This window comes from Fistularia commersonii, chromosome 25 (assembly GCF_037954325.1).
Source record: "Fistularia commersonii isolate RoL2024-O1a breed Wild chromosome 25, RoL_Fcom_v1.0, whole genome shotgun sequence".
Classification (NCBI taxonomy): Eukaryota; Metazoa; Chordata; class Actinopteri; order Syngnathiformes; family Fistulariidae; genus Fistularia; species Fistularia commersonii.
Window position 1 is genome coordinate 5,875,817 of NC_141308.1, and position 16,346 is coordinate 5,892,162.

The 16,346-nt window shown below is 42.6% G+C and overlaps 1 protein-coding gene and 1 long non-coding RNA gene across 8 annotated transcripts in view; one reads left to right on the forward strand and one right to left on the reverse strand.

The window, feature by feature from the left end:
- LOC147218958 (myomegalin) overlaps positions 1 to 16,346 on the reverse strand; it is a 41,499-nt gene that overhangs the window by 12,069 nt on the left and 13,084 nt on the right. For 3 of the 7 annotated variants that reach the window (XM_086173294.1, XM_086173292.1, XM_086173293.1), the window contains exons 1-21: positions 9,869 to 11,274; positions 8,397 to 8,534; positions 8,188 to 8,307; positions 7,999 to 8,091; positions 7,687 to 7,911; positions 7,429 to 7,587; positions 7,248 to 7,349; positions 6,522 to 6,659; positions 6,176 to 6,355; positions 5,754 to 5,948; positions 5,426 to 5,608; positions 5,223 to 5,339; positions 5,050 to 5,130; positions 4,843 to 4,949; positions 4,611 to 4,753; positions 1,934 to 2,064; positions 1,672 to 1,835; positions 1,297 to 1,567; positions 661 to 865; positions 410 to 526; positions 50 to 312 (exon numbers count right to left, since the gene is read on the reverse strand). In XM_086173294.1, the coding sequence (XP_086029420.1) occupies positions 50 to 312; positions 410 to 526; positions 661 to 865; positions 1,297 to 1,567; positions 1,672 to 1,835; positions 1,934 to 2,064; positions 4,611 to 4,753; positions 4,843 to 4,949; positions 5,050 to 5,130; positions 5,223 to 5,339; positions 5,426 to 5,608; positions 5,754 to 5,948; positions 6,176 to 6,355; positions 6,522 to 6,659; positions 7,248 to 7,349; positions 7,429 to 7,587; positions 7,687 to 7,911; positions 7,999 to 8,091; positions 8,188 to 8,307; positions 8,397 to 8,534; positions 9,869 to 11,179 (4,443 nt within the window). In that variant the 5' untranslated portion in view covers positions 11,180 to 11,274. Of the gene's footprint in view, positions 1 to 49; positions 313 to 409; positions 527 to 660; positions 866 to 1,296; positions 1,568 to 1,671; positions 1,836 to 1,933; positions 2,065 to 4,610; positions 4,754 to 4,842; positions 4,950 to 5,049; positions 5,131 to 5,222; positions 5,340 to 5,425; positions 5,609 to 5,753; positions 5,949 to 6,175; positions 6,356 to 6,521; positions 6,660 to 7,247; positions 7,350 to 7,428; positions 7,588 to 7,686; positions 7,912 to 7,998; positions 8,092 to 8,187; positions 8,308 to 8,396; positions 8,535 to 9,868; positions 11,276 to 15,398; positions 15,453 to 16,167; positions 16,325 to 16,346 lie in introns of those variants that run through there. The other 4 variants (XM_086173296.1, XM_086173295.1, XM_086173291.1 and 1 more) reach the window with 4 other exon arrangements.
- Positions 14,074 to 14,469, forward strand: LOC147218959 (uncharacterized). Its single transcript, XR_015108755.1, has 3 exons — positions 14,074 to 14,110; positions 14,196 to 14,247; positions 14,335 to 14,469. It is a non-coding gene; the product is annotated as an uncharacterized LOC147218959 (long non-coding RNA).

The following is a 16,346-nucleotide window of genomic DNA, read 5'->3' on the forward strand; positions in this document are numbered from 1 at the left end:
TAAAGTAAAGTCAAGGTGTCAGAAATGCAGAACAGCAGCTCTGTGTTACCTTGCGTGGGGTGCGCTCCAGGCTGGATGCATAGTCGCTTGTTGTGGATAAGGAGCGGACACGAAGCTGAAGCCCGCGGATCACTTTGTGGCAGCGTGTCAGCTGTGAGCGGAGATCCTCGACCAGATGCTGGAGTGACGAAGACTCGTCTTCCATTTCATAACCACCTTTGCTAATTCTGCAATTGTTTGAGTACCAGCTGCCACCAACACCTTCGTAATCCTGATGGGAGAGTGAAGTGCACATCTCCAGGTCATCAAACTCTGGGGAGATGAGAGGAGATACAGATACCTTGTTAATAATGGTAGTTTTATCAAAGGAGAAAAAAATACATCAGTTAAAAAGTTTTAACTTTGTCACCTGGGCTGCTGGTGTCTTCTCTCTCAGCTTCGTTTTCACTGCGGCCACAAGTCTCATAACCCAGGTCCTGAAGATCCACCTGCACCTGCTTACTGGCCTGCTGGACAGACGTCTCTGCTGTGAAATTGAAAAGAATTCAATTTCTTTACATTGAACTTTACATCTTTACACTGAACTTGACCTGACTTGAAATGTTGATCACTTTCACGCCAGTGTGACTGACTTCATTCTAGCTCCTGAGAGCGACTCACTGAGTAGGTCCCTGTAGTCTTTCAGTTGTTCAGCCTGAGCCTGGACCGTAGCCTCAGACACCATCAGTCTCTCCTGCAGCTCTCTGTTCTCCTGGCGGCTCAGAGCCAGATCTGAGCGCAGGCGGGCAGCCTCTTCACTAAGACCCTCCTCTTCGTCCTGCCAGAGTGCTCCCACATCGCTGTTTTTAACAGCGGCTACTTCGTCCTGCAAAATAAAAAGTGCTTAAAATCAGAGTTCGTTTAGTGCTTGAATTGTTTCACTGCGATGCACACTTTACACTGACATTAGTTAGTATCCAATTTGAAACTAGTCAACAGGCAGGCAGAACGCCGTTATTTATTAAATTTTTCGACATAGTGCCAAACCACGGGACTGAAAGAACAAAAACCTCCTGCACAGACAGTAAAAAGAAACCTCAGTACCGAGAAGAGAAAAGAGCTCCGAGGCTCAACTGTCCTGCATCTGGAAAACAGAGGCTTTCAATGTCTATTTAAAATAACAATGCAGGTGTTAAATGAAATGTTTGCTGCATTGTAATCTTTCCCTGTGTATTCAGCAAAACTAATTACCAAAAGAATAACGGCATAAATAACATGCTAAGTTGAACATCTACATTGACATGTATAGACAGTTACCCTCGCAGGCTGCTGAATGTAAAGATCTGACTGAGGCCATGTGCAGTGTCTTTTCCCTTGCACCTCATTCAGACTCAAACATGAAGGGCCACGCTTTCCCACTGGCACAGCGGCTGGTTCCTCCTCTTCATCTTCCTCGTATTCAGTGTCCACATCTTCATCTTCCTCTCCTTCTTGGTTAAAACTGCTATAATTCTCTACTTGGTTTGTCATCAACCCTTGGCTGTTTTTCAGGATCTGGTTCTCCTTCTGTAGCATCTGCAGTGCAGTCCTTGGGAGATAAAAGGGTAGAGCAGGACACAGGGAAAAGAGTTATCAGCCGCACCACAATCAGCATTATCGTTTCAGATATGTTTCCTGGTGACAGAAATATACCTCATCTGAGTCAGAGAGGTGTGTCCCTCACTCCCAAGCCGGGAGTTCATTTCCTCGAGTTCGACTTCAGCGAGTTGTTGCTTTGTGCCCCTCGCCTCATGGTTTGGCTGGAGAGGTGACCCACTCACCAGTCTTCCACTCACACCAAAGACCTTCTCAGATGTCTACATATAACAAAAGTTAATCAAAGTGTGCAAAATACTGAGTTTATGATTCAAATCCTGGTGTGTAAAGTGTATTAACTGGTAAAACACTCTTTTACCTGAATGGACGTCTGTTTTTTTGCTGTCACTTTATCTTCCTCTTCCTCGATGCTGTCTGTGAACTCATCACTGGTGCCATCTTCACCATCTCCCTCCTCCTCCTCATCCTCCTCCTCCTCAGTGCTGATATCTGGAGACACAACAACATTTAAGGATACATTTCATGTGAAAATTGTCATTTATTTCTTAATCCACACCTTGTTTTATTGTCTATCCTATTCTTTCCTGTCTGTACACTGAATCCCTGCTTTGTTTGTTTGTTTAGAAGTTTATGAGGACAGTGTACAAATACATTAAGCACAGAGGCAAAGATGTTTGTACCAGATTATAGCTTATAGCTAATTTCCATCTGTACTCCTGGACAATCCAAATATAAAACTGTATAAAATAGATAATATATATAAAATATACAGATCGGCAATAAAATAACTATACAATATATAAACAGGCAATAACTTCCATGCTCTGGAAGTCATGGGATAAAACGTAAATGTTATGTCACACAGTGCCAGTCTGCCAAAAACACACTTAAGGCAGTGCAACCCAGCCCACTTTGAGTGTGTGACAGCTAGGTTATAAACACTTTCAGATGAGTAAACATAATGGATATTGGATTTTTTCATATGAACTCATGAAGGATGCTGGGAAATGTGTTAAAACTAGAAATACACAGCACATGCTCAACACTTCAACACCTAGTATTGTTATGCTGTTAGCTGAGTGTTGACACAGATGAACAAGAGGAACATATAAATGGGTGTTGCTCCACTGTCAGGAAGCAGAGGCTCAGTGGAAAGCGAGTGGCAGGAGTTAAAAACATGGTTTATGTATAAAAAAAAAAAGGAAGAACTTCAGACACACAAATTGAGCAGACAACTTAGAGCCAGATGTTTGTGTGTGTAGTTGCTTAGTGCATCATGGCAAACTACTATATGAGATTACCCCATATGGACATATATAATTTGCTTTATAGTAATACAATACTTATTAGCAACACAAGAGGTAGGGCAGGAAATTCATGGAGAGAAACTGCTAGGTTATTATTGATTGAACAATGTGCACTGCAAGCTAAACCGAGTGAATGTGGGGCCCTGTTTGTTCACTGTGGCACCAATAACGTGACCCCTCACAAAGGGAACATTTGTAGTGAGAACTTCTTGAAACTGTGTGTGTTGTTCAGTGTATTTGGTTTGTCCAATAAGGCGAAACTTGAAATATTCGGGGCGTTTGAGGAGACTTTCTGTATTTTGGTGCATGTTAGTTTTAGTTGTTGGATAACAGCAGAACTGCCATGCAAACGTCGTGATCCATGCCAGTTTCATGCATGAGGGTGAAGAAATATGAGGAAACATTGATTCGGCTTGACAATGTCTCTATAATCTTCTTGTACTTTTGATGACAATGCTACCCCCCACTCACACACACACACCAATTACAGGTCTGTATGTAAAAGTAATAAAAAAAGGTATATTAATAATCCTTGCAAGACAAATTTTGGGGGAAGAGAAAAATATTTTCTACTGATTTAGGGAGCAAGGCTGGTTACGGTGAGAGATAGAGGTACCTAAATGACAAAAAGAGGGATTTCTGGGATGGGATATTCTTGAGGAAAATTCCCATTTAAACACAATAAAGAGAAATTCATAACAGACGTGCTCTGAACAAAAAGCCAGCACATTTTTTATTTCTGTTGCATTTAAAATACAAAATAGGCATAGACAAAGATTCCGTCTTTGAGGCTAGATGAGAGATCAGGGCACAAAATTCCAAGAAACTGTACTCTGCCTAATATAAAATAACAAATGTGAGATTTTATTACTGGTGTTTACATTTCCTGTGATGACGAGGAAAGGCCGAGGCAAGAAAATTACCAGCTATGATAAAGTGCTACTGTCTTGCTGAACTTCACTTTAACAAGGGGATTCAGCCACAAACAATAAATATCATACCTTTAAGGAATAAAGTAATCACTATCAAACATCCAATATGGCTGAGCTTACCTCATGCATATCTCTCAGGCTAAAATATAACTGGAGCAGAGCAGGTATACTTTATAAAACTGCGTACGAAACGCTCATAAAGTCCGAGGTTAAGGTTGAACTGACGTGAACTACTTGGCCTTCTTTTATTTTTTTGGATTTTATCTTGGGCCTTGACACAAAGAAATGGTTCAAAACAAATGATGAATGGCGAGACATTTCACAGAAAGGCATGAGCTCCGGTTTCTCCACGAGACGCAACTTCACTGTGACACTAAGGCTGGAAGAGACACGAGTGAAAGACAGTACACGAAAAATGGCAATACAGAGCAATAGCACTGAAAACCAATACGCAGGCAGTTTTCAAAAAGCATATTAAAACAACACGGACATAATATGTTAATAAATAAAAACTCGAGTTTCACTTTGCCACTTCATACCAGAGGTTAATCTGAACAGGCTTCTGCTACTATGAATAGTGCTTTTGTTATTCAGTTGGAGCTGTTTGCAGGCTGAACAGTCATATTTGTATTCAGTTATATTTTAGGTCCACATCTGTTTCAGGATAAATAACCATCAGTACAACAAACAGCTCCATTTTACATAAGTCACTCAGTGCTGTGGTCTGACAGAGAATCGCTCTCGTTTGTGTCATCGCCCCCTGCAGCCCGGGAGGCTGAACCAAGCCCAACCCCACCTCCATAGTTAGGCTGCCTTTCAGCTGCTCTTTCCAGCACTAGCATCATGTTGCGGGTCCTGGCCAGGACCTCCTCCAGCTGTCCACGGAGTGCCTGAACTGAGTCCAGCTCAGTGTGCAGGGCCTGAATTTTCTCTGAGCTGCTGCCAGATGAGAAGGGCAGGTGAGAAAAGCAGAAACAATATCGGAAAAAAATGTTGAGAACTGTATCCGAACAACCAATTTTCCCTACCTTTCACTCTTTGCCTGAATGTGGGTGAGACTCTGGTAGAGTCTCTTCTCCATCCTCAGGGCATCGTTTAGCTTATAGTACTCTGAAATAAGCTGCTCCAACAAATTCTATTTTGAACAGGTATGAGGGGTTATGGAAAACTAGTTCGTCAGACAGTTAAAAATAAGAATATTGTCTTATAGCCGAGCTAGAAAGCAAACAACCTACTTGGTGATCTGAGCTGTCTTTTGGGACATCTCCCTTAGCCTGCTGGTGAGCCAGAGATAAACGCAGAGCGGAGAGCTCTTGCTGCAAAAAAGGAAGAGAAACGTAGGATATAAGACAATGAAAGATGGGAGGCCCGCTAGATTAAAATGCACAAACAGGATCTGGAAGTGGACCTGAGCTTCCTTCTCCTTTTTCAGCATCAGTTGCAGCTCCTCCTGGAGAGCCTTCATCTCTGCCTCGCTGTCCTGTGAGGGCGGCTGCATCGTCCTCTCTTGGCCCTGCATAATCTCCTGGAGGGTCAAGTATGCTATGAATTTCAGGTGCACCAGAGAGAGGGCAAAATCTGACAAAACAGTAAATGTAGGGATCGGGTAACCTTGATAAAATCTTCCTTCTCTTTGAGTAGACTTTGCAGATGCTCCGTCTCTCCTCCCATCTCTCTCTCCTTGTCACGCCTGAGCTCGCAGAGCTCCTGCTCTCTCAGTGACAGCTGTCTGCGGAGCTCCTGTAGCTGGCCTGTCCGTTCACTGATCACCAAAGAAAGCCTGTAGGAGTTGTCCTGGGACACAATGAAGTATAAATGATGTCAAATAATCCCATGGAGGATTAACCACTCATAGCAAATGTAGCTGCTGTATTTCAATACCATCCAGTGACTTCGACTGTACATCAGCACTGATCCCAGACCAGAAAACACAGCCTACCTGCAGGTACTGGTCCTTGGAGCTGAGAGTGTTGAGCAGGTCATGAACCTGTGTTTGGTGTTCATTGGCCTGGCGACCACGATCTGCCAACAGCTCCTGGAAGAGCTTCTCTTTCAGCTCCAGCCGAGCCTTCAGCTCCTCCACAACCTCGGTGGGGCCAGCCTGGACTCTGGCAATGAGAGCCGCTGTCAGATCCTGCACACATAGACACAAAGGGACACACACACACACATACACAATTAAAAAGACTGAGTTAGCACACCTGTTGTACTACTGAAAGTCAAAACAAGCTCTACAGGTTTGTCTACCTTGACTGTTTTCCTAACCTTTGAAAATGGCACATCAGCAAACAATTCTAACACAATAAAGGCATATATGTGTGTGTGTGGGCATATGTGTGTGCATACATGTCCGTGTGTTACCTGTGTCTCCTTGCTGCGCGCCTGCAGAGCTGCCTGTAGTTGACCAATGATGATATCTTTCTCTCTCAGGGTGTTTCTCTCCTTGTCTTCGCTCTGCTGCTTCAGCCAGTGGAGGTTCCTGTATGCCTCGGCCGCCTGCTCAAGCTCAAGCTCCTTGCCTCGTGCCAGCGTATCCAGGCCCTGAGATGCAATCAGAAGTATGAAGATATACATGTTAAAAAAAAACAACAACTTATGGTTGATCCTGAGTATTGTCTGAAAATATAAAATGATGAATTGCCACAGATCTGAAATAAGATTTTTCAAAATGCATATTATAGACCCAGTCGTTTATCTATTTGTATACCGTGATCGTTTCCTCGTTGTTGGACAAGATGCAGCGAAGTCTTTCCAAATCCCGTTCTTTCTCCCTCAGAGCAAGCTGCAGCCTCCTCACTTGGCCCTCATGCTCATCCAGACAGCGAAACTTCTCATCGATGGATCGCTGCGGGCAGCAGAGAAGGAAATCACACTGGTTCTATTCTGGAAATCTGTGAGATCCATCTTCTTTAATGAGTTCTGTCTTCTGATCAAATGCAAAAATTAACCTCCTAACAATTTTTCTTTTTCAGAGGATGGTACATTTTCTGGGAAAAATGTGTCCTCAATCAACCTAATAGTTAAAATCGGATCCTCTGTCTTTCCCATATCACCTTGTACCTCAGTGTGGACAAATGTAAGCAGGTGGTCTGCTGCTGTGCTCAGACTGATTCGAGTATAGAACTCTACCAACAAAGGTGCAGAAATGTCTTTTTGTAAAACATTATATTGTGTAGATTTCCCCTGACTGGGGCATTAGTCATCATCAGCATTTGATTTCTTAAATTATAATTAAAAAAAAAGAATACCGTGAAGCCCCTGTGAATCTGATGGTTAGCTTTCAACCACCAAATTCCAATGACTTTCATTTTAGTGTCAAATCAGGACTTTCCTCTACATATACATAGCTCTAACATTTCATTTTTTTTAGCCATAGAAATAACATTTTATCATGTGTTTGTTTTTTTTAAATGCATGCATGTTTTCAATATACCTCTAGTGCTCTGTCTCTATCCTTAATACGCTCCCTTAGCTTCTCCAGCAGCGCATCTCTTGGTTTGGAGCTTCCTGTTGATTCCATCATCTCCGAGTACTCCTGCGGGAATAAACGTTTTAGATGGGTTGAGGTAAATGAGCAAGACTTTATATCTGTATACCCTGGGCCTCAGTGTTACCTGTAACATTAGCTCCTTCTCCTGTAGAGAGTGCTTGAGCTGGGCAATGCATCTGTCTTTCCCCTGCAGCAAAGTGAGTCTCTCTGCCTCGCTCTCCTTCAGCGCTGCTTCCTTGTCCTGAAGCTCGCAGCGAGTTTTTTGAAGGGCGCAACGCAGATCCTGCATCCACAGGGTAAGAGGTCACTCATGCTGCTTTATCCATCGAAAGATGTGCTGTTTAGTGACTGGTTTACAAACAAAGAGCTCTCAAATACTAACCTGATTGTGTTTTTCGGTCACCTCCCTGTGCTGCAGGGCATCCTGGAGATCAGAGGTGAGCCTGTCTTTGAACCGAACCAGATCCTCTCCCTGCCTCTGACTTTGTCTTAAACTCCTCTGACTGGTCTCTAACTCCAACCCCAGGGAGAAAAGGGAGCTCTGCACTCCAACCAGCTCACCCTGCAGCTGGGCAAGGGTCAATGATCCACTGCCACCCTCTGGAGCCTGGAGAAACACAGCATGGTACCAGTCGGAAGGGAGGAGATGATATTGGATGTGAACTCTTGTTAGCACACATTAAGAAGTTCTTACCATGGTTTGTGCAAGTTGCTTCCGATGTGCCATTTCTCGCAGCTTACATAATGTGGTGTTCTGGCCTTCAATCAATTGATACAGCTCCTGAGCCTTGGAGATGAAACCATCATTGGCACACACAAATACATTTATGGCACAGAATAGATTATCCTAATATGTTTCATGTAAAAAAAAACAAAACCTCACCTCACTGTCTTTGGTGCTGATGGACTCTGTGAGGCCCTGGATGGTTCTTTCCTTACTTTGACTTGCCTGGCGAAGTGAACGCAGCTCACACTCCATCTCATTCAGCTTCTCCTGCAACTTCTACGGACAGACACAAGGATCACTATCGTACAGCATCAGATGTGTGTTAGACAAAAATAAGAAAATTAGGTTTTTGTTATGTGCCATACCATATTGTTGGCTTCGCTTTCATGGATTTTCGCCTGCAGGGATTGGACCTGGAGCTGGGCTTTCTGTAGCTCGCTAACACACTGACCGGCTGCACACTCATACTGGTTCAGTTGACTCTGCTGCTCCTCAACGAGATTCTGTAAGACAGGAGAGCAAAAAACAATTATACAACCAACTCCTCTAACCAAAGCCAGCTTCTGAATTTGTTTATGAAAACATGTAGACTGAAAAATCAGTCTATATGTTTGATTCTGAATCATAGAAAAGCCAACTGGGCAAAGAACTCATGGGTTACGTCATGTGTGTTTTAGCTTTTAAAAACTCCTATTCATGTGAGCAAATGGTGAAAATCCAGAGGAGTCACTATTTGGAGAACTGTGTGTGCATTTGCATGCGTGAGTTAGCAATAGTGCGTTCCACTTTGGTCCTTACATAACCTGCACTGAAATTCACAAACTAAAGATGGTTGCTATTATGATACAGTACCTTATAAAATTAATCTCAAATTAACAATCTAGTTAAGAACCATTTTTATCTGTTATTGGCGGTATTTGTTTAGTTATTTAACTGCATGATTCTCAGCACCAATCAGTGGAAAGCAAACGGGTGATCTGACATTGTGTGGACTATTTTGCCTCAAGGGCTAGGAGCAAAAATAGGCCAATAGTAGAGTCCCTGTTTTAATGTCTCCCCCACATAACCCACTTAAGTCAGCAGCTCCGGCTCAGAGAAAAAAAAACATCTAATAAAAAACACTAAATTCTGAGTGACTACACACCCCAAAACTATCACTAAGCATTACTGAAATTAAAATGCATGCAATATTAAGCCTGCACACATGAAAATCTGGACGCTCGAACATGCTCATATGGGGTCTTTGTTCAAAAATCCTGCCATACGACAGCCCTTTTACCAATTCACTGAATGACTTTTATTTGACCGGTAGGACAGCACTTGGATGTGTGTTGCATATGTAGGTGAATATATTTTTGGTTGGTGAATTAGGAGTTGCAGTTTTAACATATTTGGTATTTTCTGCTTATTTTCAAGATGAAAACCCCTGCACCATCAGTTTGCTCTGTTGATGTGACAAATAACCTTTTGTGAGTGCACCTTCATTTAGTCATTAGGTAATTGAGCCATATGTCTTGGCACACATCTAACCTCCACAATTTCAGTTACGACAGCGAGGCTAAACACATCACACTACGGGTGTAAAGTTTGCTGTAGAAGCCAGCTTTCACTGACTAACAGCATGGTTATGTGACTAATTAGACTAAAAATTGTGACAGTTCCAGTTTTGTGGGAAAGCCAGAGAGGGCCGTACTTCAAACGTACGAGCCTTTTAAATCAGTTCATTCAAGGTACCGCAGAAACTGCTAATTAGCATTTCATCGAGTGAAAATCTCGCAACTCATTCTGCGGTGGTAAAATATTTCTATTCAGCACCAGTCTTGATGAGGTAGTATACCTGGTGAGGGGCTGGGGGAGGATACTCCTTGTACACGTCATAAAAGAAGTCCTCCATGTCTGCTGTGTTTAGACCCTGATCTATCCCAACATTCAGCCTGACCAGAGGGGCATCCAGCTCAGGGGTCGGAATGTGGTTCTCCCTTTCCCCACTTGGAAATCCGTAAGCCATGCCCAGTAATGGATCAGGGAAGCTCAGCTTTGTGCCTCCATTTCTGGATATCTGTCTGAGCAACACTGGGATTTTACTCCCCTTTGTACTCCGGACCGGGCGGTGGACAGCATAACTTTGTACCAAACAAAGGGCCAGTGAGAGGCTGGGACTCGAGAAGGACTGGCCGTGTGGAGCTACCATGTGCTCCTCAGTGAGAGAGTCAAATATCCGGTCGTTTACTGGTTCCTTTGGAGAGCTCAGCAGCCCATCTGTTATGACTCCAGGCTGAGTATATTCCTCAGTGATCTCAAGGGACGCTATGGAGGGGCTGGAGCTGGCCCGTCCAGCTAGAGTACGATCACTATCTGATATCCTCGAGGGGTTCTGAGAACCAGGGACTAAAGTAAGAGAGGAGGGGGGTTCATCTGACCCTTCTTTGCTTTTTTCAGCCAATTCTTCACCGACACCAATTACACTGGCTGAATATCTGGTTGATGGTCCACAGGAAATACTCCGTGCAAGCTTCCTGGGCACCTTGCAAACGGCCTCATAGTCGGAGTCGGCGACCCGCCAGTGAGAGCATCCCCGGCACTTCCTGGGAGTGCTGGGTGCACAACGGTGTGACCCTGACACCGTGACCTCTGATCCGTGGCCAGCGTAACACTGAGGGTGGTGGTGATGGTGACAATCCAAGCCATTGTCTGCCCAAGACTCATACAAAGAGTAGACTAGGTCCTCTTGAAGCAGGGCACAATACTTAGCATGGGTGAGAGTTGAAATGTCCACAATCACATCCCCCAGTTCCTCATTGTCTAGTGGAGCTGAACCACAGCCCTCAGAGTTGGTTTTCCTGTACAGGCCTGATATGCACTGTCTTAGCCTGTGCTTCTCTTGGAGGAGCCGCTGGAGCCTTTCTATGGACAACGCCTCCACCCGGGCAATCACCGTGTCGAAGCGGTACATGCGGTCCAGCATGAAGGTGCACTTGGAACAGGCAAACTCTCCTTTGCCATCTCGAGTCAGATCTTGTCCCAAAGCATGGGACAAGAGCACCTGCAGGTTGAGCTTGGCGGTTGGGTGGAAGATCCATCGCCGCTGGTTACCACAGAGGTCCCTTCCACAGATGCGACACGTCTCTCTCATCTTTATATCAAGCATTCCACACTTGTTTACTCCCACAATGAAGATGCCTTTTTAGGTTTATGTCTTTTAGCACAAAGGAGCTACAATTGACAAACATATGTGTGAAAGAGCATTAAATCCAGTTGAAAGCGATATAATTAAATGGCCACAAAATGAGGTGATGAGGTAGATCTGAAGAAGCAGCTTGCAGAAAATGAGTTTCGTATGAGGCACTGGAAATGCCTGAAAACAATTCCGACGCCAGACTGAACAGCCGAGACAGGTGGATCGGGCCACGCAGGTGAATTTGGGGAATATGGCGCAACCTCCCAAAGGACGCACTGAGGTCCGATCAGTGCGTGTTTGCTTTACGCTCCTCGCTGCTGCTCGTTTCCCCGCCGCATCTCACGCGCCTCTGCACCATCACCGGCCAGTCACGGACGCAGGAGCCGCGCCGCCGACAGGTACATCATGCCCGGGAGGTTTTTCTGCCCTTCAACCGGACACACGGCGGTATCAGGCGTCCCGGGACGAAGGTAAGGTTTTTTCGTATGTTTCCCTGGACGAGGAGGAGGAGTAGGCGGCGGTTCATTCATTTCACGGCCGTGTCGAAGAGCTCCATGGAGGGACCGAATCGGTGCTCCGCGCGGTCCAAGATCTTCCGGGCAGATAATGATGTGGCGGCGTGAACCAGACCTGCAGCGGTGGAGCGAACCATTCGTGGGGAATATAGGGGGGGGCGAGGAGTCCGGCGTGGGAAGGCAGGGCCTATTATTCTTTTTTTTCCTCTACCGTGACTACTTTCCGTGGATAATCTCACCTTTTCAAGCCAAGACATAATTGCAACCTTGACGGAAATCAGCTTCAGTTTTGTTTGTGCACGTAAAATCGAGTCGTATTTCCCTTGATGTCCACTGCTTTCCCTTGCCCGCTTTACTGAGTTCTGTCCGCCTGACTGAACAAGTGAAATGCTCAGTGACATTAGTATATCTTTGTAAAATTAGATGTGCCTACAGACTTCCACTCTATTTATCAATTTTTTCCATTAAGGACACTACTCTATTGTGAAGCCCATAGAATTTAACACTTGCATGCAGCACATCTATCTATCTATCTATCTATCTATCTATCTATCTATCTATCTATCTATCTATCTATCTATCTATCTATCTATCTATCTATCTATCTATCTATCTATCTATGTTTTATGCTTCATGTTTTACATGACTAAATCAGCAATCTTTTAATCCCGTACAAGATATTTTAAAATCCTCTGCATTTAAACCATCATGCGTTACAATGGGCTGCCACTGAACAGCACCAGGGATCAGTTAGGAGTTTGATTTCTTACTCAAAAGCACTTAGACAGACTAGAGGGAGCTCGGGAATCAAACCAGGGGCATTACAGTTTCAAGACGACTGCTCTTCCACCTGAGTGAAACATAATAATATATTATGGTAGCTGACAAACGTCAAGAATCATAATGATAATTTATTTTACCAATATTACAGACTTTAGTGAGTAGTTTAGATATATTGCATGGACTGAGTACAATCATTGCTAAAGCCAACATTCCCACAGTAACAACTGCCTCCTTGCATTTGTTTTCAATGAAAATCAATTATATAATTTTGACTAAAAATGTCCTACTCGTAGTGTTCCAACAATGATTTGACTGTAAGTGACAAACAACCCATTCTATCTGACTGATTATCTGCTCTGATCATTTCTGTAGCCTTTTGAAAAAGGCTCTCCTGAGGGCCTGCAAAGAGATGATCACGTTATCATGTACTGACTGTCATGCAGATACGCATGATTCTAGAAAACTCTCAGTAAAAATCATAAACTGTGCTGCTTTCGGACAGACTATAATCCAGTATTTTAACATATTAATAATTCAAGCTTATAAAAAAACCTTCGTCTTTGAGAGTTGGTTTATAGCAATTCAGCTGTTGTTTCTCCTTTCAATCAAATATCTCGTACATTTGCAAAGAGTTAAACCTGGGAAAAGTTGGCTTTGTTTTGTCTGAACTGATTATCATCCCAGGACGAGATCTAATAAGGTTGTGGCAAAAATTGGCACGTAATGAAAATTCAAAATTCATTTCTAGACTGTACTAATCAGAAGTCTGTGAGCAGTCTAACACACAAGTCTTTTTCTTGTATTTCTTCTGCTTCACTGCCTCATTGGGAAGAAATAATTCAGTGGAATATGATTTATTCTTTGGGTGACAGTTTCTTTGAAAGATTGGTCAGAAAAATACAACAGTCAAACCCACTTTGAAGAATTGTTTTTCAAAAACACAAAACTTTTCTTAAAGCCAAGTGTAAAGGACGCAGATGAAAAACTTTGCATTTACCTCTCTGATATGCGTTTTTATTTTTGGATGTAATGTACTGTTGATAGAAAAAACGTAGACATATAAAATATAAATACTGTGATGCTTTCAACAAATCTCGATTGTTTTATTCACTGTTTATACTGAACTGCTTGAAAGCAGTTGTGGTGAGAAGTGTCTGTGTCTATACCCATCTCAGCTTTCTCCAGACTTATAGATTTGATCATGATGGCAAACTAATGGGAACCCTTGTGTTTGACAAAAAAAAAAAAAAATGCAACATGGTATCGGTGTCCGAGTCACTGAGCCCTAAAAAGCTGGCCTGAGATATCGACAGCCCGGCTGAAACCAGACACCCGAACTGCTAACCAGCCTACGTGCACATATACTCATATGAAGTGAGGCACCTCTGGGGAATGCTTGCACGTATCCATGGACACACACACACACACACACACACACACACACACACACACACGTGCGTGTTACCCCAACAACACACACACACACACACACACACACACACACACACACACACACAAACTTTCACTGATATTGATAGGACCTCTTTAGCCCTGTGGGTAGACACTAATGCATCTGGGCGCAGAACTAAACATTCTCCCTCTGGTATTGGACTTAACTGTCTCCCTCTTTCTGTCTTTCTGTCTCCCTCTCCCTCCCTCCTTTACCTCTCTCTTTATCTTTTTCTTAGATACAGCATGTGCTCTAAAGCCACACACTCAAGACAAACACGTTTCTGTGCTGTGAGTATCTTGATTGTGCTTGTTTCACTTACATTACACGTGTAGAAAATGCTGCAAATTGTATTTAAATTCTATTTGTTTTCACAGCGGAAACCATGGTTCCATGTGCTGGACATGGTCAAATGTCACCATGTGGACCGAACATGACATTTAGCCGTCTTCGTTTACCAGTGGGCAAACGTGCATCCAGAGTGAAATTGGAGAGGAGACCAGCCCTGGCACCTGCGTTTGTATCCCCAATCCCAAACTGATTTAAAAGTTAAACTAACTGCAGAGGCACCTAAGACACATTTTGCATGTGACAAACTAACCTACCAACAATGTATATCTCGATAAAAAATATGAATACAGGCTGCAAGTAAGTTACAATAAGGTGCAACAATTTTGAAATATTGTAGGTTTGACAACTGAAAACATGAATAAAAGAGGTTCTTTCAGCAAAATGCACTTCCAAGTGTAAGGTTAAAGCAAATATTATGCAAAATGTGTTTTATTTGCATAAAATATATATATTTCTGTTCACCATAGAATTTTTCATTGTTTTACCACATGTTTCTAGTCTTCTAATTTGTTTATCCTTTCTATGTTTATTTCAGTTCACAACCCACTAGAGCTCTTGCCATATCAGTTTAATAATAATTTATACTTTATCAAAGTATCCCTTGTGGGGAGATTCGTTCTGCATTTAACCTATCATGGATGAACCATGAGCTGCCATCCCCAAAATTTTAATCGATGTCGAAAAGAAAAATAAAGCACAATAATTCCCTATTGAGACAGTGTGTTCTAATTTCTTGATGTGTAAATCAAGACTTATAAGAACGCTAAAATAGGTTAGATTTGAATAATAATAATATAATATGCCTCAGCAAGTATTTTCATGTGAATATGACTGTAGTACTTCTTTTCTTGCAACTTGTCTCCTCATCAAATCTTTATTTTTTTTATTTTTTTCTATTTGTATCATTATATTGAATGGCTGTCTCTATGATTATGTGAACTTCAAGAATGTGATGCTGTTGTGACACTCAGTGGAGAACTAAGTAACAACATGGTCAAGCTAATGGACCTCCCTACATTTCAACATGTACATGTCTAAATTTTGATTACATCAACTCAAAAAGAGGAAGGACGAAAAAAAATCCACAAACCTGCATTTCCTGTTCAATTCGCAGCCTTTCTTGACTGAGCTCTTCCTGATAAAACTGCATGAAAGAGAACCCAGATTAAAACATATTTTTGCACAAGCATCAATAATTAAATGCTCAATTTGGAGGAATGATGAACATTGGCCAAAAACTGTCAATAATAGGGGGTGTGTTACAGTTTTAATGGTTTTAATGGTCACAGGTTAACCTAAATATATATATATAATATATGCCTCCAAGCTAATAGAATCGAATCGAATCGAATAGAATAGAATATGCCTTTATTCGTCCCACTGTGGGGAAATGTCAATTTACACAGCGGAAAGTGGCCAATTCAATAGAGGTAGTTATAGATAAATATTAATTTGATCAACAGAAAAAAAATATTGAAATATAAAAGATATAAGCATGGTTGTGCAAAAATGGAAAGTAGCAGTAGACAACAACTGCTTATAGCAGCAACACCTATGAGTGTATGGATGTATGGATGTATGAATGAATGAATGACTGACTGACTGACTGACTGACTGACTGACTGACTGACTGACTGACTGACTGAATGAATGAATGAATGAATGAATGAATGAATGAATGAATGAAATGTATTGGGAGCAATGCTAGGTATTCAGCAGTCAAACAGTTGCTAGAAAGAAGGACCTGCGATACCTCTCTTTCACACACTTGGGGTGAAGGAGTTTGCGATTTTAAGTATTTAAACTGCATTTTATTCAAATTGCTTTGGCAAAGATTGGTGACATGACGCCTGTTTTACCTCCACATCTTTGTCCTTCTGCAGCAGGGAAGAAGACAGCTCCTGGACCTGGCCTTCTAGCTCTCCCACCCTCTTTTCCAGTGTCGTCTTCTCTTCACCCAGTGTAGTGATGAGGTTCTCTTTGGAGCACAGCTCTTTTGTCAGCTCCTCTATAAGTCTAAACAAAGGCAGGAAAACTG